This window comes from Schistocerca nitens, chromosome 1, assembly GCF_023898315.1.
Source record: "Schistocerca nitens isolate TAMUIC-IGC-003100 chromosome 1, iqSchNite1.1, whole genome shotgun sequence".
In the NCBI taxonomy this organism is placed as follows: domain Eukaryota; kingdom Metazoa; phylum Arthropoda; class Insecta; order Orthoptera; family Acrididae; genus Schistocerca; species Schistocerca nitens.
In genome coordinates this window covers 340,024,558-340,047,650 of record NC_064614.1, presented here as the reverse complement: position 1 = coordinate 340,047,650, position 23,093 = coordinate 340,024,558, and the positions used below count along the sequence as shown (strand labels likewise).

The following is a 23,093-nucleotide window of genomic DNA, read 5'->3' as shown; positions in this document are numbered from 1 at the left end:
GTCTCGGTCGGGCACCCAGTTTTAATCTGCCAGGAAGTTTCATATCAGCACACACTCCACTGCAGAGTGAAAATCTCACACTGGAAACATATTGTATGTGCTTATTTTAAACAGTGACTGACAATTTACAGTAACTAAATCACAGTACAGCCATGAATAAAATAATTTCTTTCATTCATTAAACAATTTTTTATTATAGACATACAATTCTACATACCCTTCAACTTTCAACATTGTCATTATTATTGAAAATTATTTTTATTATTACTAATAAGACTAAAGTTATTCAGTCTTTATTTTTCACTTGATTTTTTAATCACTTTTGCATATTTCTCTGTGTTATTTGTGAGGCTTTATCTTCATTTGCTTTTGTGCTAATTCGCATATGGATTATTGTCCTGACTTGGTCAAATATGTCCACCATGCAGTGTCCACTATTAAATGAGCAGGTAGTAGCCCACCTTGACTGTTCCAGCATGTTTGCTGAAATATTTTCATAGGGGAACCGTTTTTGATCTTGACAGATGTTTGAATACTCATCATATTAAGGCTTTATGTGCCTTGCTTATGTGTATGAGTATAATATTCAGTTAATCCTGTGAAAAGTAAAATATTCCTGGCTTTATTTACCTCAAAACATACATACATGTTAAATCAGGAGAGACATATCTGGGTTTCTTCAGTTTTATTAGATGAGCAATGTCATTACAAGTTAGATTAGTATTTGGGGGGATACTGGTTCATCATAAGTGCTCTACTCACCCTTGGTGAAGAAAAGTACCACTGCCATGATTAGGGTTTCCTTCATCTTCATTTATGATGCAGAGCAACCTGGGAACATGGAATTGCTATTACTTTACTTCTCCACTTCAAAACTTTCTTGTGTCACTTCATATAATTTTATCAGATAAACTGATAAGATACCATTAATATGAAGCTGTAATATCTATAGAACATAAGAAACTTCTTCCCTACATTTTTTTTAACAACAAAATACAGCCTTCTGTACCCACACAATACCACATTCCAACTTATGTTAGAATTCAACTTAATCTCTCAATTACATTACAAGAGAATGCAAAATATTCTTCCCTATTTTGTCAACCTTAATTCAAATGGTATCTCAACATGGATTGCACAACATCCTTGTGCTCATCTTTTTCCTTACCTCCTTTCACCTTCTTTCTAATGTTGGTGGGATGCTACTTGTTGCAATGAATCTGGAGTACCCTGAAGTGGTTGTAGGAGTCTGACTTGAGCAGTTGTTGTTCTAGTTGGCAAGTGAAGCTGGACTGACTGGTGATGTTGTCTCTATTATGTGGTATGATCACTGATATCTTGTAACTAACATTTTGCTTTGGCCTATAGGGTATACGGTCTTGATAGCAATACTCGTTGTCTTTCCCTATATGGCATTCCAGCGCCCTGGTGTTCGCTCCCTGCACCTGCCTCCACACTTCACTTGGAATTTTGATAAAATTTTTAACTTAGTCGCCCTCTTTGTCAATTTTTGCTCTGACCATATCAAATGGCAAAGGTATTTCCTCCCATACACAATCTTTTAAGGGGATGGTCCAATAATCGCATGAACCTTCAAGTTGTAAGTCACAGAAACAAATGACAAGTGCATATTCCAATAGTTGTGGTGAGAGTTTCTACAGTAACTTAACATCCTATGAATAGTGTGATGCACATGCTCTGTTCTGCTATTATTCTGTGGCTACAGCAGAGAAGTTCTTAATTTCTGAATCTGTACCATCAATTCTGACATGAAATTTGTCCCTTGGACTGTGATTAGTGTTTTCAGGCACTCCAAATTTGAGCAAACAGGATTTGACCATGGTGTGTGCTATTGTTGTGCTAGCTGATTTGGAGTGGCACTCATTTCCCTATACCATGAGAATTGGTCAATAATCTTTAAAACAAAATGATTTCCTGCTGGAGTTCAGTTAAATGGACCAAGGATATCCATTCCTGTCATTTGAAAAGATTTATTTGCCTCTAATAATCCTTGCAATACTTGTACTTTACTAAGGTTCATGTCAGCTCATTGTGCACACTATGCACAATCTTTTCACATATTGGTCTACATCTTCCTTTCTTGTCTTCCACCAGTACTGTTCCATTGTCTTTTGGTTCTTTGTCCTATGACCTCCATGCCCAGTTAGCACATGATCATATGTTTCCTTTCACACATCTTCCTTGAGCTTTGATGGCACTACCACATGTGGCCTCAAACTAGTTGACTAACATAACAGGGAATTATATGGAAGGAACGATACGGAGTATGACATTACAGAAGAGTGGCACAAGAGGTGGAATGCTGAAACAATAGCACATAAAGGTTTCAAAGATCCAACTGCCAGCCTACCAGGATTTCATCTGTACAGAAGTGAGTGGACAAGGTTGAACAGAATAAAAACTGGCCATGCCAGATGCAATGCCATGATGCACAAGTGGGGAATCCGAGATTCTCCACCTGTGGTTGTGGAGCCCATGAATAAACTGTTCAACATATTATTAGAGACTGTCCTCAGAGGAAGTATCCTGGACCATATAGTGACTTTATTAATGCTACTTCCTCTGCTGTTAGTTTGCTTTAATCATTTGATATTGAACTACGATTAAATGTATCTGTCTTTTTTTAAGTTGCAATTCTATCAGTCAAAGTAGTCAGTAATATTAAGTTAGTAATTTTAACAATTTAGAAATGTGTATAAAATTTGACCAAAAAGTAAAACTATACTATATGTAAATACTTAACTAGATATACATGTAACATTAAACTTTATGTACTTGTCAATGTTTGCTGTTGTTGCCATAGAATAAATAAGTAAATACAGGCAATTTTACATGCTGAACTATGGCTGCATCATATACTGCTTGGAGGTGGTGTCAGTAGTCTGTGCCTGCAACATGAGCCTGCTGGAAGTGTCCAAATAAACATTTTAGACCTGCATGATTGGTAACTACCTTGAATTTCCTTCCATATAAATGACATTTAAAATACGTAGTTCTGTATACCAATCTGTGTGTGAAGCATCACACTATTCACTTGTGCCAATATGCCATTGGCAATGCACCTACATTGAAACTGGCTGAAAACTTGGTTGTCTAAAGTAGATTATTTTAAATGATGTAGTTCACACCACGCTTGCAGTCCAAACACTTCAACTGCAGTTTGCTGTTAAAACACGTATTGTTTATAGACATACTGAGTTTCACTGAATTTAATTCATGCACAGATTAATGGTTACCCAGATACTACTCTGTGTTTATGTCCTGTAATGAGACTGTTCAATCGCAGTAACATAGCACTAAAGTGATACAAAAGTTCACATGTGACAAGTAAATCATTCACACATTTACTGATTATACTGTCCTTCCAAGTGGATAATCATATCGAAATGATCATGTCATGCATGACATGTGCAGTAAGTACAATTTCGAAATAACACTCTTCATATTCAGTTCCTATTACCACAGTCAGCATTATTGGAGTTATGACACAGCTCCTGATACTAATTACACAACCACTGTCCGATCAACCATTTAAAACAGTCACAAAATTGCAGAATGATCTCCCAGATGCAAAATTTAGATAAATCTCAGTTCATTTTATGACCTGTGGTTTGTGCTAGCTCATCTGCAATATATTTCCAGAATTATCATGGAAAGGAAAGTTGCTACTCACCACATAACAGAGAGGCACAATAAAAAAACTGTCACAATATAAAGTTTCAAGTATCAAGGCCTTTGTTGAAAATAGATGTCAGACACACAAAATGCACACATGTAAATGAAACTCACACACACATGTCTGCAGCCTCTGGCAGCTGAAGCCACACCTGAGTTTGGTGATTTCCTATGAATGTACCTATGTCACCACTAGAAGAATAGTAAATACATAGTGCAGTTAGTCTTTGGAACATATGTGGCTTTCTTATCTCTACAGCTGATATATATACATGTTTTTCTTTACTTAATGAAATAATGTCACTTCTAACTTTACATATAATCCGTTCCTTTACATGTATACATGATCCATCCACTCTCATAGTGGTTCTACTATAATGGTGTGCTAGATTATATGAGCTTAGAGCTACATGTGTAATTTCAGATCCCCTACATCAACATTCTGTGTTGTGCAAGGAAGTGAGCTATAAATAGTCTGCAGTTCCACTTCTAGCTGTTGCACATTGTTCCTTATAGAATGAATATTTTGGTGGAGAACCAACAATGGACATATATTTTTCAGCTATGTTATATGAATATACAAAAGTAAAAATTTCACAAAAATGTTAAAATTTCATATGCTATTTATTACACTTTATAACTGTAACTTACATGATGTCAAAGCCTGTTTTACATCTATTATGATATGTGAACTATTGTGTTGCAGTTGTTGGTTTTACTGACAACTCATATAACATTGAAAAATTCCTGTAAATTTTTCAGAATAAAATTCAAGGAAGGAAATAATGAGGGAAAGGTTTCTATCCACATCAAAAGAGGTGCTACCAAGTGCAATCATGCAAGCAACTTGCGTAGTCATCCTACCTTTGCTGCACTGAACAAAACAGCTCACTATGAAAAATTTTATTTAACCTGTGTCCAATTCTTATTCCTTTCCAAAATTTTCTCCTCAATTTTTACCTTTTTGCTTTACTTGGTCCCTGTTGTCATTCATGCAAACAGAAAATACCAACAATTACTTTTTTGACTAATAATAGTGTCATAGAAATTTCTTACTATAACAGCAGTTAACAAACCCTACTCACAACTGGTGCCCTGAAGTCCTGGCACTCAGGTCGGAAAAAAACAGTACATACCAGTGGTAAAATTAATTTATAGTGTATTAAAATTGCATTATTAGAAATGTTCTGCTTGTCCAATTTTTTGGCTAATCAGACCTCCTGTCATACATTTCAATTCTAGATGCAGGCAGCAGACTTCAAGGACACCAGTGCATGTCAAAAATAAGAAAATCCTCCTTACTCGGATCCACTTCACTTCAATAAAAAATACTTAATACTGTTGGTAAAGATACTTTTATTCATGCACACATATGATACATAATCCAAGTAATACTTCATAATTAAAACCATACATCTTTGTCATTCTACAAACAAGAGAGTGAAAAACAAAATCATGTACAAAGAAAAATGAATGATGGCTTTTTTTTATCATTTGTCTGCAGCTTACTGCGCATTCATAACTAATGTCTTTGATGATGCTTATGGTCAATTTGTGTTTAATTATTCTTTTTTTATTAAATTTTACTTTTACAATATCCTGGGAGTCTTTCACCATGTACTTACACAAAAGCCAGAATCATTTTAAACCAAACACACAATCACAGAGCATTCCAATCCTACTTCCAGTCAGTGCAATTATCTCCTGTAGAAGGCCAATGGCTATCACCATGAGATATATTACTTTGACCTCTGGATTCTTAGCAGCAAAAATAGAACTGTGAGCCACACAAATAATATCAACACCAGTATCCAATTGTGTCTCCATATTGCTGGGTTGAGAGAATATTAGATACCTCAACCCTTTAACAGGCCCATAGGGGCAGTAGCAGTGTGAATAAAACCACAATTATCAATTCTTATGGACAGGGAAGGTGTGTATCCCTGACAACAGATTGCTGGTATTGGCAGAGAATTGGAAGCTTGTTGTTATGGTAAGGTTGTGACTTATTCAGCTGGGGGCAGGGATTTAATCTCCATTGGCTTTCAACAGTTCTTTTCATGTAATGTCAGCATGATGGGCCTACAACATGGACAGAGGTCTCATGATTGCAGTCACACTTAAATTATCCAAAGATGAAGGTGAGTTCTGTATTGCTCCATTGTTACATGGTATCTGAGAAGTAATGGAAGTAATGATTGGAACTATGTAGCATGTTGTGAACTACTTTCTTCTGCCAACAGTGCTACTGCTGCAACTGTTTCTGGTGAAGTATATATTTCTGTACTTTTATTGACTATCTTTTTGTTGTTGGTATATTTTGTGATATACATACTCGGATGGGAACTGGAAAACCAATGGATATATGTTCAGTTGTAAGCAAAAAGGAAAAATAATTTTAAATTTTGTGCCAGAAAATGAACAAGGCACATACAATAGTAGGTTAGTAACATTTGTTAATAGTATCAGTTACCAGGGCATTGATACTGATAAGTACTGATGGTATATATGACAAACGTGACATGTAATATTCAACTTTTTTAGAAATCATATCTCTGTTATCAGAAAACTAAGAAGACAGGAAGCTGACAATACTTGGTTTTCATTAAAGAAAAGTTATATTTTGCATTTCAGAATGTAAGGGAAGGGAAAGCTGTCCTCAACTTGAAGGTTTGCTTGAACACCACAGTGATTTACCTATGTCAAACTGTCAGAGGTGCTAGGGATTTACCTGCTTCTGGAAATATCTAGGAATCTTTCATTTCTAGGGAGTTTAATATTTATTTACTTATTTATTTACTACTTATTTAGCCTGACAAGATTAGGCCCTCAAGGTCCTCTCTTGCATTTGACCAGGAACAACACAAAAAATACATAAGTTATTAATAAAAATAATAATTGGCAATAATAATGATATTAGTACTAACAATGACATTAAATAAATAAGGAATTAAGAATGATGTTAATTAGTTACTAGATAGCTGATGGCTCTGAGCACTATGGAACTTAACTGCTGAGGTCATCAATCCCCTAGAACTTGGAAATACTTAAACCTAACTAATCAAAGGATGTCACACACATCCATGCCCGAGGCAGGATTCGAACCTGCGACTGTAGCGGTTGCGTGGTTCCAGATTGTAGTACTACAAAACAAACTCAATAACAATTTGCAGTATTAAATAATATAAAAATTATAATATCATTAATAATAATAATAATAATGGATCCATTGAGAATGATTTTGATAAGTTTAGCGCTTTCCAAGCCATGTTCTAATGAAAGAGGAGAGGACTGAAATGAAAATGATAGTGGTCCCTAGGAAAGAAGCGAATTTCAATAGAGAACATTAAGGACAAGGGGAGGGAAAATGTGGTGAGGGAGGGAGGACTGATGAGAGTGAACTGCAAGAAGATATGGCTTTGTGATAGAAGGTGGGATGTTAATGTCTTTTGAAGATACAAAGAGTTTCAAGTTATTTAATATTTTGAGGAAGATCATTCCAATGTTATGTTCCTGATACAGAAAATAATTTAGTGAACTTGACAGTTTTTTGTGGTGGTAAATAGAGGATTTTACTTTGTTGAGAATGAGTATTTCTGCTGTGTTTTTCAGGTAGTAGTATAAGGGTTGAAAATAATTGGGAAGGAATACAATGATTGAGAAGGTGATATGGCAAATCTTTATGCTTACTAGCATGTAGCCATAATAATTGTTCATAGGCAGGAGCCACATGGTTGCAATAACACTGTCACAAACATGTCACACACAATTATTCATTACCAGTTCCAACTGACATGAGTCCTTGGAGAATAGGGTCATCATAGTCAAGGATGGGGCATATACTACACTATATTTACTATACTATGTATAGTACACTATAATGAAGTGTAGACTGAAAAAAAGTGTATGTAATCTCATTATTTGAAATGTGAAGACATTGTACAAAAAATTGAACTAAACAAGACCGATTCAAAACTGCAAAGTAAAGGAAGAACAAATTTTTGCTTAACCCTACTGCCAAATTTACTTTGTAGATATACTATTAGTGTCAGTATGACCAGACCTTTTAAACTGAGCACAAGCTGACGATTTCAAAAATTCAGTTACTGAAAAATTTTTAGATGTGGTAAGATCTACACATTATTTTTAAAAGCAAGTAATATGAATTTTAAAAATGTATCCAGCACAGTTCCTGCAAAACTTCACCTTATTGTCATTGCTGCATGTCAGGAGATTGATTCTGACTTGTGTAGTAGGCATATGTATATTGTGACATTAATTTGCAGTCACTGTGTGATGTGTGTATTGCCAATTTCAGATGGTTGTCATTAAGATTGGGTTCTTTCATTGCAGCCCCAATAGGTCAGACTTCAGAATGAACTAGACAATTTAAAGCCACTGAAACTGTGACAGATTTGTAATAATCTCTTCAGTTGTCCTGGTAGCTGTATAACTCTTGTAATTTGAGGTATAATCATGGTGGCTGTAAACTGTGTTGCAGAAGCAGTTAAACAGTTGATACTATAGGGTTATTTCCTGGAAGAAATAATTTGTATGTTGCTAACAGAACATTAACTACAGGTGTCATCAATATGCTCATTTACAGAATCATTACTCATATAATCTCCATATAAAGGAACTAAGTATTAACTGTCACAAACATTTATAATTGCTTCTATACCACCATGAATTAGAACTTGTTTATATGGTGAGTAATCACGATTTAAGTTACAACACTACAGCAGCGTAACAACTCACAGAAGTCTCCACCACCAGGATTTCATGTGAGCAATAATGCACAAATGGTTGACATCAAATGCATTATCACATGATATTTAAGTCATTGACGACACATGTATGTAAAATGGTAGAATATCAAAGTCAGAACATTAACGGTAGATGATATAGTAAGAGATTTCTCTTTCTGATACACTGAGCTGGATGTTCTTACCATTTGGGATAAAATTATATTTTAGCAACTGGAAATATTTTTGAGTTACATGCAGCTCTTCTAATCTAAAAGAAAGTCAGTGAATTTCACAAACTTATCTTACTTTAGAATATGACAATGAAGACAAGCAATTTTTGACAAAAGGGCAGCAGGGGCAGCAGAACACACACATAAAAGTCAATTATAATTGGGCAATCTTTTTGAGTGATTGGTTCCTTCTTCTGGCAGAGTGTTTGAAGGGGAAGGGAGAGGGGTGAAGGAAAAGGACTGGAGAGGTCTAGCAAAAGGGGTTGATTTTGGGAAATCAACCCAGAACCACAAGTCAGGGGAGACTTACCCCACACAATGAGGAGGAAAGACTGATTGCTGGGAACTGCATTGGACAAGATTGGAAAACCTGAAAGTTTAAAAGTGGAAGACAGGGTAATGTGCAAGACAGAGATTACTGCTTAAACATCGTGCATGAGTTACAGACGTTAAGGTAACCTCTGGCATGCCACAGGGGAGTGTTATGGGACCATTGCTTTTCACAATATATATAAGTGACCTAGTAGATAGTGTCGGAAGTTCCATGCGGCTTTTCGCGGATGATGCTGTAGTATACAGAGAAGTTGCAGCATTAGAAAATTGTAGCGAAATGCAGGAAGATCTGCAGCGGATAGGCCCTTGGTGCAGGGAGTGGCAACTGTCCCTTAACATAGACAAATGTAATGTATTGCGAATACATAGAAAGAAGGATCCTTTATTGTATGATTATATGATAGCGGAACAAACAATGGTAGCAGTTACTTCTGTAAAATATCTGGGAGTATGCGTGCGGAACGATTTGAAGTGGAATGATCATATAAAATTAATTGTTGGTAAGGCGGGTACCAGGTTGAGACTCATTGGGAGAGTGCTTAGAAAATGTAGTCCATCAACAAAGGAGGTGGCTTACAAAACACTCGTTCGACCCATACTTGAGTATTGCTAATCAGTGTGGGATCCGTACCAGATCGGGTTGACGGAGGAGATAGAGAAGATCCAAAGAAGAGCGGCGCGTTTCGTCACAGGGTTATTTGGTAACCGTGATAGCGTTACGGAGATGTTTAATAAACTCAAGTGGCAGACTCTGCAAGAGAGGCGCTCTGCATCACGGTGTAGCTTGCTCGCCAGGTTTCGAGAGGGTGCGTTTCTGGATGAGGTATCGAGTATATTGCTTCCCCCTACTTATACCTCCCGAGGAGATCACGAATGTAAAATTAGAGAGATTAGAGCACGCACGGAGGCTTTCAGACAGTCGTTCTTCCCGCGAACCATACGCGACTGGAACAGGAAAGGGAGGTAATGACAGTGGCACGTAAAGTGCCCTCCGCCACACACCGTTGGGTGACTTGCGGAGTATGAATGTAGATGCAGATGTAGATGTAGATGCAGTGTATGTAACAAAGGTTGGAAGGGGGCAGTGGAAAGTGTATGGGTAAGCCAATGAAAGATGTAGAAAACTAAAACAGAGTGAAGAAAAGAGTGATTACTGTGTAGAAATGCTGAGGAAATTAATGTAAATTAAGATCAGATTGTGGACGAGAACAAAGGATATCCTGTAGTGCTAGTTCCCACCTGCAGTGTTCTGAGAAAATGGTGTCTGGGGCAAGAATACAAATGGCACATGTGGTGAAAAGGCACTGAGGTCATGATTGTCATATTGTAGAGCATGCTCTGCAACAGGATATTGCGTGTTGCCAGTATACACACTCTGCCTCTTGTAATCTACCCCCTCCTTCCTACTTGCAACTATTGTTCTCATTCATCTTTTATGAAGATTTGAGAGAAGTGAAGATTATTATAAACTTTCTAGTTTACTTATCTTTTCACATAGAATTGTCTCCAGTTCTTCTTGTCTAGGGGTCTGATTCTTGAAGCTGAAATTCTCACATTTTAGGTCCTCATGGTTGAATTGATGTAAGTAAATTTGAAAATTTTTGTTGCAGAATTTTTGTTGTTGGTTAATGGATTTTGTCATATTTTAGTATATCATACAGTCTTTCGATTTTTCACATTAACAAAGATGAAATTAGATTGTGCACCCAAAATACTAAAATAATATGTCCCGTCACATCAGAGCCATGCTTACTACTGTCTAACTCAGCAGAAATAATATTATCCCAAACTCTTTACATTTTTTGTTGACAAATGAATTTCTGCAAGTTTTGATTATTATTCCACAAATGAATCCAGAAACAAACATAGTAAACAGTAGTAGAATGTGTAATTAAAAACGTAAATTTTAAGTGTGCCAAATATTTGGTAATTTCAAATGTATCTATAAAAAATAACTTTGACTGTACATTCAGTGATCATAACATCCAAAATAAAGTAGTTCCTTTTCACAAATTTTAGCTTGAAATATAACATACTGTGTATAAAATTATATGAAGGTTTTCAGAAAAACACCTGAAATAATACTAACCTGTCCAAAATTTGAAAAATTATACTGGTATCGACTATTACTGTTGAGGAATAGTAAGGATGGCCAGTTATACTATGCCCATTTATCCTAATTGATAGTTTGGAGGCAATCAATCTGATGTAAGAGGCCGAACAGTGTTTACATAACAGCTGTTATTTGACATGAGTCGTTGCTCTTCCTTTGATAGTATATGTTTTGCCAGTTACAGGACTGGTATGCATGTCAGTAGCAGGGCACTTGTGGCAAGTCTTGCAATGGGGATGATCACAGGAGTCTTAGGGTAGGGAGATGGGTGAAGAAGGAGTATAGGCTCTCTCAAGAATATAGCAGAGATTGGGAGGGCGACAAAAAGCTATTCTAGTGGTGGGCAAAATATCAGACAGAATGGATCTTATTTCAGGACATGTTTTTAGGAAGTTGTGGCCTTGTCAAAGGAGGAGCAGTACCAGGATTGGATCTAGAATGAGATGTTCACTTTGCAGTGGAGTGTGTGCTGATATGGAACTTCCTGGCACATTAAAACTGTGTGCCGGACCGAGACTTGAACTTGGATCCTGAGTTCGAGTCTTGGTCCGGAACACAGTTTTAATCTTCCAGGAAGTTTCAGGATTTGATCTGGTTGCCCAGAAAATCTACTTAGAACTAGGCTGGTGGAGTAATTACATCCAGTGAAGGCTGTGGTGAGAGTGGTGGTGTACTAGTGCAAAGAGTCTGCATCTGGACAAATACATTTGCCTTGTATGCCAAGATTGTATGGGAGGGAATGTTTGACATGGAAAGGAGGGTTACTGTCAGAATTTAAGTACTGTTGTTTGTTGGTAGGTTTAATGTGGACAAAAGTGTGTGCAGCTGGCCTTCGGCGAGGACAAGATTAACATCAATGAAAGTAGCACGGGATTCAGAGACAGCACCATGTGAAATTTAACTTTGGAGAAGGTATTCAGAGATTCCAGTAATCTTAACAGGTTGGGATCACCATGTGTCCATATAATAAAGGTGTCATTAATGTATCTAAATCAACTCAGGGCTGAAGACTTATGTATCTAAGGAAAGCTCCCCGTAAGCAACCCTTGAAAGCTTAGCTTAGGAAGGAGCCATCCTTGTTCAAATGGCAATACCCCTGATGTATTGTATGTCTGCCCCTCAAAGATGAATTAGTTGCTGGTAAGTATAAAGTTGATTAATGTGAGTAGGAAGGTTGTCATAGGTTTGGAATCAGGTGGGTGCTGACTGAGGAAATGTTTAGTGGCATGCAGGCCATGTATGTGGAGGATGTTGGTACAAAGGGAGGTGGCATCAGTGCTGACAAGCAAGGTTTGTGGTGGGAGTGGGACAGGCATAGATTTCAAATGATCTAGGAAATGTTTGGTATCTTTGCTATAGGTGGAAACTCTTTGTACTATGGGTTACAGGTGCTTATCAACTAAGGCAGATATACCTTCAGTGCTTTGAAGCCAGAAAATATGGGAGAGCCACGATGATTGGGTTTGTGGATCTTAAGAGGAAGAAGTTCTATGGATTGGGGTGTTAGCCTTGTGAGGGTCCTGAGGTCTTAAGGAGGCACTGCAGGTGAGTTTCAATCACAGGGATGGGATCTTGATGGCAGACACTGTATGTAGAGAGGTCAGGCAGCTGGTGTAGACCTTCACTAACATACTCCTTTCGGTCAAATGCCACAGAGGTACATCCTTTGTGTGGTGGGAGGATCATGATGGAATCATCAGCATTTTGGGGTCATAGAGCCCAGAGTTCTGCAGAGGACATGTTAGGGTCATGTTGTAGGGACCTGAGGAAGGGTTGTGCAGCACTGTTGGATGTGAGGAATTCTTGTAAGGCTTGGAAGGGATGGTTTTGAGGTAGTATTGGTGGATCACGTTGGAGTCATGGTTGAACTGTTGGATGCAGTGATCAATGTTAGGTTTGCTGTTGGAAAGATTTTGGGATTGGGTTGCAAAGTGATATTTCCAACTGACATAACATGTGAAAAAAAGTAGGTCCTTCACCAAAGCAGCATGATCAAATGCAGGGTTAGGGCTGAACGTGAGAGCCTTAGAATATACAGATATTTCAGGAATGGAGTGCTTTAGATGAGTGGTTAAGGACACTGTACTGTTATGACTTGTTCTTGGGAAAATGGGGTATTCTTCATCTGGGAGACAGTGGTGAATGCTGTGGGATGTTAAGGGGTTTGACTAAGCTTGATTTGTAGGAAAGAGTGGTGGTTGATGGTATGATTGTTTAGGGAGCTGCAAAGGGACAGGAAGGGAAACACCATTGTGCAGGTAGTTTAATAGACCATGGGATAGCTTTTCGAGGTGAAGTCCAGCATATTGTTTCAGTTGGAAGTTGGTTTGGTGTATAATACCATCCAAGGAAATATGGGCACAGATAACTGCAGGATTTTGTTGAATGAGAGAAGTTTGGTGGAGTGTAAATTGGCTGATGAGACAAAGGTCACAGATTATCCAGGTAAGAGTGAGAGAATGTTGTGTTTGAAACTGTAAAAGAGACTGGTGTAGAGTGCAATTATATCCAGACACAATGGACCTTCAGTGGTAGGCCTTTTGGATTGACTCCAAGGGACAAACAGGTTTCTAGAAACAGAATGTGGGGCCTTAGTTTTGATAGTGCAAAAGAATGATTCCAGAAATAATGGATGTAATATGAGATGGGATTCATCATAGCAAGAGGGGACAGTATAGAGTGTTTAAAATCATGGGAGTGGCAAAAAAAGAAAGAACTGAATATAAAGATAGAAAAACAGAAGAAAAGCAAGGAAAAAGTTCAGAAAAATTGATACAAAAATCATGAGAGCAGACAATAAGAGGTAATGAGTGGGATTGACTTGTGTACTTGTTACATAGGATAAGTCAACTTAGACCTATTTTCTTACAATATTTAACCTATTTATTACAATTTAATACATGAAAGTGGCAACACTTTTAATAATGTTGCATATGTTTTTCACCCATTTTTTAGATCTTGAAAATTATTTACATAATACAATATACTCATACTTACATTGTCCTCTCAGTATTCATGTTCTCATATTATTTACATATCATAACATGTTCAATTAGTTACAGTATCCCTATAACATTAATAGTAGCATTTTTATTCATTGATACATGTACTCTTCTAAACTATAAAATTCTTTTTAGGTTAATTAATCCTTTAAAATCTTTTGGAATGTCTTTTTGTTCACATTGTTCTGCAAACTCATTGGAAGGCATTTTATGAGTTTGACTCCCAAGTATCGAGGACCTTTTTCAGCAACCCTCAGTCTGTGTTGTATACTTCCCAGCTGGCCTTTATTTATTTTTTCATATCTATGAACATCTGCATTTCTTTCTAGTACAGCATGTCCTTTTGTTAGTGCCATTATTGTTTTGCAAATGTATAGAGATGGAAATGTCACTATTTTTAGACTATGGACAACAGTTCTGCATGAGTTTCTTTGTTTCTTGTTCAAGATGGTCCTAACAGCTTTTTTTTTGCAATGTAAATATTCATTTTGTACTTTTGCTGCTGGAATCTCTCCAAACAGTAATTCCATGTTGTAGGTACAGCTCAAATAGAGCATGGTACACTGTACACCTGAACCCCCTTGTTGGCATAATGTGCAAGCTGTTTCATAACAAATATTGCAGTGCTTACTTTACAGTAAACGTTATCTACATGTTCACTCGACTGGAGCACATTGTGAAATGCAATCCCCTAAAATTTAATAGTGGTAACTTCTTCCAGTCTTGACGTGCATCTTGTTTCATCTCTGAATATACCTATGTGTCCTTTCTTTTCTGTATTTGTGAACACCATGAAAGTTGTCTCTTTTAGATTTAAAATTGGGTCATTTTGTATCAGCCACTGTGCTGTGTTATTTATTGACATAAATGCACTTCTTTTCAGTGTTTCCATATTAGTTCTACATTCATTAGTGTCATGCCATCTACATGTAATTTTTTTTATCTTTCTTACTGATATCAACATTGTTTACAAATAGGATTGAACAGCAATGGGTCAAGTACAGATCCTTGAGGCACTCCTTACTTAATATTTCTGATTTCAGATCTGCATTCAATTTCTGTTTCCACGTATTGCTTTCTGTTGCTGATGTATGATTTTATCCATTTGATTACATGTCCATGAATACAATAACTTTCAAGTTTTTCATTAAGTGTAGTATGGGTGACTGTCAGACACTTTAGACAAATCCAGAAACATAACAGAGTTTCTTTTGTCTAATGCATCTATAATGGTTTCTGTGAGGCCTGAGATGGCTTGAGATGGCAGTTTCTGAAGATTTCGGGAGGACGACGGTTCAATCCCGTCTCCAGCCATCCTGATTTAGGTTTTCCGTGATTTCCCTAAATCGTTTCAGGCAAATGCCAGGATGGTTCCTTTGAAAGGGCACGGTCGATTTCCTTCCCCATCCTTCCCTAACCCGAGCTTGTGCTCTGTCTCTAATGACCTTGTTATCGACGGGACGTTAACCAACACTAACCTAACCAAACCTGAAGATTTCCATTTCTGGAAACCATGTTGCGCAGAATACTGTGTTTCTCCTATAATGTGGTCAACCTACTATGCATGAGCATCTCTAGTATTTTTGAGAAACCAGAGATTAAAGATACTGGTCTGTAATGATCTGGATCATTTTGTCTCCTTTCTTAAATACTGGTACTACTTTGCTTAGTTTTGGTTTTTCTGGGAATACTCCTTCTCTATAAGAGCGGTTTGCTATATCCAAACGAGGTTTGATTATTTCTTCATTCACATGTTTTATTAAATAATTTGCTAATTCATCACCTCCTGCAGACTTTTTCAGTTTTAATTTCTGGATTATTTTTATGAGTTCTGTTTTTGTCACTGGTTCCAGGAACATTGAGTCGATGGTTGGCCAAGTGCTTTAGCCTGCTTTGAACACTGATGATTTGTTCCCCTTTTAAATTTTATATGTCATCTATGTAGTTTTTGTTTCGTATATTAGCAATTTTTGTACCGTCTGTAACTATGTTGTCATCAGTTCTAACAGACTTAATAAAATTGCTTTTTTTTTACTCATTTTTGGCCATATCTTTCACTGTTGATTGTATTCCATACTGTTTTACTTTTTTTATTAGAATTTGCTACGGCTCTGTTTGTTGAAATGGCTCTTGCTTATTGTATTAATTGCCTGTTCTTCTTCTGATATTGTTTATATGTCTCCATATTCCCTGCTTGTTTTAGATCCTTCAGTCTAGTCCTGAATTCAATTATGTCTTTTGTAATCAATTTCTTACTGGGACCTTGCTTTTTCTGATAGACTGCTTTGGGGAAGACTGCATGAAAGTGATGCATTAGTGTGTTAAAAATGCATCATACATCTCATTTGTACCTGTGCTTGCATTGTTTCAGCCCATTCTTCTTTTCTCAGTGTTGTTTTGAAAAATTTCATGTTTTGTACATTGATAAACCTGACTTCTTTCTTATCTTTTATTTTTGAGCTCCTATTTATGTGGATGTGAATTAGTAACCCATGATGGTCAAAGATTACTGTCTGTAGAACTTTTGCTTCACATTGCCTATTTTCGGTATTTGTGATTATGTTGTATTGATGGTCCGACTATGATCAGTCACTTTTGTAGGTACATCTATTATTGTTTTCATGTTGGACTGCAGTAATGTCTCTTTCTGGTATTGTTTTGGTTTTGGTTCTTTACCTGTATCTATGTTATAGTCTCCACATATAACAACAACTTTCATTAAATCTTCATCAATAATTTTTTCTAGTTGTTTTCAGAAATGTTGTATACACAGATAATTCTGAGTTCTTCACTCATTACACCAGTAATTTCAAAATCTTTTTCAATGCAAGCTGGAAGGTATTCATATTTACAGTATTCGGTATCTTGTAGACTTCCAATTTTCTTCATGTTTATAGCAACACCTCCACCTTTATGTTTTCATCTAAAGAAATAATTAATCAAATCATAGTCTCTTACTATTGGGCTGCTAAGTTCTGCTTCATTTAGCCCATGCTCATTGATGCATATTATATCCAGTTGTGTTTCATTCAGGACCATTTCCACTTCAATTTTTTTTGTTGCCTAAGTACTGAATAGTTTGGTACAAGATTTTAATGCTTTTGTTCTCTTTGAGTCCTGGGGTGCTGAATATCTGTAGTGTTTGGAGCTTGATATGTGACTATGCTGCTTTCATTATTATTTATCTTAGTCTTCTTCTCTTTCTTTGGCTGTGGAATAAAATATCTTTTTTGTATATAATGGGGAACTGCTCATATTCTCTGAAAAGTCAACATTGGTTTCCATTCTGCTTGTTGAACTTTTGAAGTTGTTGGTTGTATATTTTGATGTATTTCACAGTATATTTGTGGTGCTCTGTGTGAAGATTCCTTTATGATGTTTAATTCACTGTGTTGTTTTTGTTTGCACATTGAAATCTTTCTGTTCTGTACAGTGTGTTTGTTCCAATATTGCTGTTAATGCTGCATCTGCTCCTATTTTTGTTGATTCAGTGTGGCGTATCTCATTGTTGGAATGTGATAATCCAGTCTCTTTTTCCATCTAACTGCTTAGTACACAGTATCAATACTAGGAATAGGAACAATATACATAAAGATTTAAAATCACTTACTCTTGCCCAGAAAGAAGTCCAGTAATCAGCAATGCATATTTTCAATAAGTTACCAGCAACCATTAAGAGATTAATTTCAGACAAGGCACAATTTAAACATAATTTAAAATAGTTTTTGGTGGCCAATTCCTTCCATTCCATCCATGAATTTCTCAACAAGTGCAGTAGACCATTTTAATGAAAATTTGTTATACCTTAATTTTTGACAGTACTTGGTAGTAACAGCCAATTAACTACCTTCCAGCCAATTAACTACCTTCCGTGTGAATGATTGATGTATGGAAAGCAGATATAAGACTTAAGTCTGTTAATAGTGAAAGTTTAATTTTAAATCTTGTACATAATTTCACTGTTCTTAACTGAGGATCATTGAAATGAATAATTAATTTTTGACAATACTTGGTTGTAATAGCCAAGTAACTAGCTACTGTGTGAATGATGGATTTGATGAAAGCAGATGTAAGTATTAAACCTGTAAATATTAGAAGTTTGATTTTAATTCCTGTACATAATTTTACTTTTTATTGACTGAGGATCATAAAAATTAATGAAACTCAACTATTTCTAATTACATTTTTGTAATTACCGTATTTACTCGAACCTAAGCCGCACTTTTTTTCCGGTTTTTGTAATCCAAAAAACCGCCTGTGGCTTAGAATCGAGTGCAAAGCAAGCGGAAGTTCTGAAAAATGTTGGTAGGTGCCGCCACAACTAACTTCTGCCGTCGAATATATGTAGGGCTACACAGGCATGCTTTGTAGGCAACGAGATAAATACTGGCGCCAAAACCTCTGCGTCAGTAAATAAATTAAAAAAAAGGGGGAAGACAACCGTTTTTTTTCTCCGCCACTGCATTTTCATACATTATCCAACGAAGTAAATACAAATTCCGTATTGTTCATCTTCGAAAGTAGCAGAATTTCAATGTACTACGAAAATTCGACTGGCAAGACTGTTGCTAATAGGAACCTGATGAAATGTGAATCACATGCAGCATTCTCTTCACCATAAGAATAATACGAATACAAACATTTTGCCATGTATTCTTTCGTGTTTGTTGCTATCTCATTTAAATCCTGTCTGCCTAATAAACTACGAAACTAGAGTGAGACAACAGCAAATGCAGAAGAAAATACGTATCGTGTCCTGTTTATATTCGTATTATTTTTATGCCTAATAGTGATACAGTCAGAAATGAAACACGGCAACTGACTAGATTTTTAAATCTAAAATGACTAATTTCTGTGCAGAATTTGATGTACTAAAGAAGCGGCCACAAAGATTTTCAAACGGAGAAAAATTTTCGCCTAACTCTCGTTCAGAACATGTTCTATCATATGCAGTCTATTATTTGGTTCTTGTTGATCATTATCAAAGAAAGCAGCAGTGTAAGTAACAAGAAGTAGCAGTCACTTGCCATTGTTTCGCTAATGAGACAATTCCTCTCTTTTTTTAATTGTAAGTGGCGGTAGCGTGCACAAAAGCAAGCCATGCCGTGGGCGGCGACAGGCCGTAAACACGCACTATCAGAATGCGACAAACAATGCATGACGCAGTACAGTAATGCATTTTCAGCTTAGAGTGACGTAAACACCTATAACAAAGAAAACGGCACTTATCAGATCAAGGCAAAATAAGCAATCGATTCAAACCAGACGAAGCACGTGAAAAAGGAAGGGTACCCGTATAAATACGGACGGAGCGCCTGACGCATAGCAATGGCTACCTGGTAAAGCTTAACTGCTAAGCTTATGACTCGAACCAAACTATTCTAGCTGCATCGTCTTTCATTCGACCTAAATTGTGTCTCATATTACAATGGGCAAACTTTGTTTCGATTTGAAGGTGCGGCCTAAAACTTTTCTCTCCCCTTGAATTTCGAGTCTCAAATTTCAGGTGCGGCTTAGATTCGGGAATTTTTTTTTTCCTTGATTTCGAGTCTCATATTTCAGGTGCGGCTTAGATTCGGGTAAATAAGGTAGACATGTTCCACACCCAGGAGGAACCCCTCTTTTGTGGGTCTATGGAATGAATAATTAATCTAATCTTATCTAATCTAATCTTCCATCTTTGTGGTAATCATAATGAGCATGTGGCATTGGGGGCCAGGAGACCCCTCTTGGGGCGGTTCAGCTGCCACTCCACAAGTTCTTTAACGCCACTATGGCGACTAGCGAGTGAATGAGGATTAAATGATGATGAAAGGCACACAACACCCAGGCATTTCAAGGCAGAGAAAATCCCTGACCCCGCCAGGAATCGAACCCGGGACCCCATGCACGGGAAGTGAGAACGCTACTGCAAGACCACGAGCCGTGGACATCTTCCTGGTTTTTTGATTCTGTAGAAGATTTTTCTACTTCTGGCATGATGATAACTGCTATTTTGTTCCCCATGACTATGCTCTGCTTTTTGGTGGTTGTTGGATGCTTTAATTCTCTGCATAGTTTCTTTTTTCCTCTTTTGTTTATATGCAATCCTTGCCATGTGAAATCTTGTCTTCTTAGGAATCTATTTACATCAAGTACTTTGGCATGACTGTATCATTCACCTGCTTTTGCAGTGTACTTATTCAGTGGATATATGAGCTAATTTGTCTGTACCTTTCCTAGGTTGTTGTGAATGTCTCTAGTAGCTTCATTAAATTACGCACCTAGTTTAACAAATGATGTCACATTGAGCATTTCTTGTGATAATTCATTTAACAGGCTTGTGCAGTTTGTGCCATTTTCATCAGTCAATGTAAGAACTTTAGTTTCTGGCATAGCTGTATTACATTGAATCCTTGCTTTTGTTACTAATTCAATTTCGGTTTGTGCAATATTTACTTTTACTGTGATGTGTGATGTAACTTAATTATTGGAACATTCAGCAGTGTTGCTACTTTGTTGTTCCTTTTATAATTTGGTATAGAGTTACAGTGATATTGAATTGATGCACTATTTGTTGCACTCATACAGTTTAATTTACATCCTTCAAACTATCAGTAAGATGCGCAATTAGAGCACACACTCGCAAAATTTTGTCTTTCATTTGACCTGCATACTTTCTTGTACCATTGTATTGTCTCTTTGTTTAGGTTTGAGCCATTGACTTCATTCTGTACCTTGTGCTGAGCAATTAACATACCATGCGTCATGATGATAGTTGTTTACTTTTGTGCACCTTGCTTCACTTTGTTTTTTCTTTTCTTTTTATGTTATTAGAGTAAGCATACCTGGAATACTGGTACTGTTGTATCTCCATTTCCATTTCATTTGTGTATGTTAATCATGTAGTTCAGAATTATACTACACACTTATTTGAAAGTTTTTCACTAGTACAAATACTGATTTATATTTATGCTGAGACCACACTTTATACAAATTTCACTAGCTTTATATCATAAAAAACTCTCTTGCAACAGCAAAAATTACATCTGTAGGCTTGATTCTTCTCTCCTTTATTCTCACAAATTTGATTATATTCACAGGACTATTTCTCTAAGCACTTGCTATCTTCATTTGTTTCACTATTTTTTTAACTGTTCACTATGTTTATCTGTTTCTACTACATCCTTTCCTCTATTTTTGTGACAATATGATGCCCAATACACTTAGGAGTGCTATGAAAACCACAACACATGTATATTACATGTATTTTTCACTCTTTATTTTATACAAGGGTTGGAACTATAGTGACAACTATTTATATACAGCTCATACAAAATAGATACGTTTCAAAGTTTTACTGACCTTCAAAGTAGTCACCAGCATTGTGTATAACCCATTGCCATAGTTACCCTTACCAGTGCGAGTAGTGTTGACAGTTCAATTGGCACAATCTGTTGCCTGACAAATTTGTAGCAGTTCTGAAGTGAATGCCAGGAAATTTTCCTTCAGTTAAGAAACTGAGTTGAACTTACGAGGGCTTAAGTCAGGGGAGTGCAGTAGGTGGTACAGCACTTAGCAGCCCCACCAGTCAGACAAATCAGTAACAGCTTGCACTGTATGTGCTTGAGCATTGTCATGCAAAATGATGGCCAGGTCCTGCAGAAAGTGTCATCACTTCTGTCTCTAAGCTGGTCATAGGTTGTGTTCCAAAAATGAACAGCATAGAGACAGAAGTGGCTCCACTCATTTATGTGGGGAAACCCAGAGCTTAGTTTAAGGAAACCTCAACAAACATCTGTGAAATGTATTGAGGATTCAGCAGGGAATATATTCAGCAGTTTTTTGACATTTATGCACCCTTTCTAGAAAAGATAAATTTTAACTCTAAGAGGCTTTACGATTGTGATGATACTGGTTTGACAGTTCTATAGTATAAGACAACAAAAGTTATTGCATTGAAAGCTAAACGCCTAATTGCCTCTGTATCCTCAGCAGAGAGAGAATCATTAGTAACAATTGTTACTTGCATCAGAGCAACAGGTCACTTTATACCACTGCCTGCTATTTTAAGTATCTTTTAGCAATTGTGAACATGTGTGCACTCTAATTTCTGTGGGTGAATTTGATGTGCAGTTATTCAGATATTATATTTGTACAAATTTCGGCATCCACCATTTTGCTGAATGCAACAGCCAATGACAAAGAGCCAGCTGCTTACACCTCCTTGGTGCTACACACACAGATGTGAGTAAACTTAATAACAAGTGTCAGACTGAGCACTGTGTGTTCATTTAGAAGTAAATGTCCTATTGACACATCATCATATCCATACATGCATGCAGTTGTACCATACTTAACTGACAGGATTGTATCAGTGTTTTCTGCTAATTAGGTGAAAATTTAGTGGCAGAGCAAAGTCACGATCACTATCTATGGCTTGATTCATCACTGAACTAGATAACACTGCAGGTTACGTCTTAATTTTGTTAGCTGCGTGATGCTGGATGACTACATATGTCAACCATGTAGTGACAGGATAGTATTATATTGATGCTGTCTTGTAGAATCTGTTAATCTGGGGATTGTAGTTTCGAAATTTTGACCATAGGTGTTTTTTTTATGATAAATATAATATGATGGTCAAACAGGATCTAGTTTCAAAGCATGGGAAGGTGACCAAGGGAAAAGCAAAGAGCAGAGTTTGCTATGGAAAAAGTTAATAAAGAATCTAATATTAAAGTAGAACCATGAGAGGAAAGACAAATAGATAGAAGGGAGGAATAGGAAATATGTTAGCATTGCTGACAGTGAAAATGGAAGAAAACTGGCTCATTCACCAAATATAGACTTGAAGGAATGGGAAGACCACTTCAGTAAGATACTGAACAAATGAGGAATCAAAACACCCCCAAAGAAAGAGAAACAACATCAGACTAAGGAAAAAGACAATGTTTGGGAACTTATAAATGAAGAAGATGTAAAAGAAGTA

General features: G+C 36.7%; 1 protein-coding gene and 1 long non-coding RNA gene across 5 annotated transcripts in view; one reads left to right on the top strand and one right to left on the bottom strand.

The window, feature by feature from the left end:
• Positions 1-221: 221 nt before the first annotated feature.
• On the bottom strand, positions 222-5,445 carry LOC126248626 (uncharacterized). 3 transcript variants are annotated; one of them, XR_007545519.1, is made up of 4 exons: positions 5,322-5,392; positions 4,561-4,676; positions 763-831; positions 222-596 (listed from the first exon to the last, which is right to left on the bottom strand). It is a non-coding gene; the product is annotated as an uncharacterized LOC126248626 (long non-coding RNA). The 3 variants fall into 3 exon arrangements; XR_007545517.1 differs by lacking the exon at positions 5,322-5,392 and adding an exon at positions 4,782-4,977; XR_007545518.1 differs by lacking the exon at positions 4,561-4,676 and having other exon boundaries at positions 5,322-5,445.
• A 59-nt stretch (positions 5,446-5,504) lies between these two features.
• The window catches only part of LOC126248618 (polycystic kidney disease protein 1-like 3), a 179,420-nt gene continuing 161,831 nt past the window's right edge, over positions 5,505-23,093 (top strand). For both annotated transcript variants that reach the window (XR_007545516.1, XM_049949784.1), the window contains exon 1: positions 5,505-5,837. Coding sequence is in view for 1 of the 2 variants with exons in the window: in XM_049949784.1 (XP_049805741.1) it covers positions 5,832-5,837 (6 nt within the window). In the remaining variant the exon portion in view is untranslated. The remainder of the gene's footprint in view (positions 5,838-23,093) is intronic.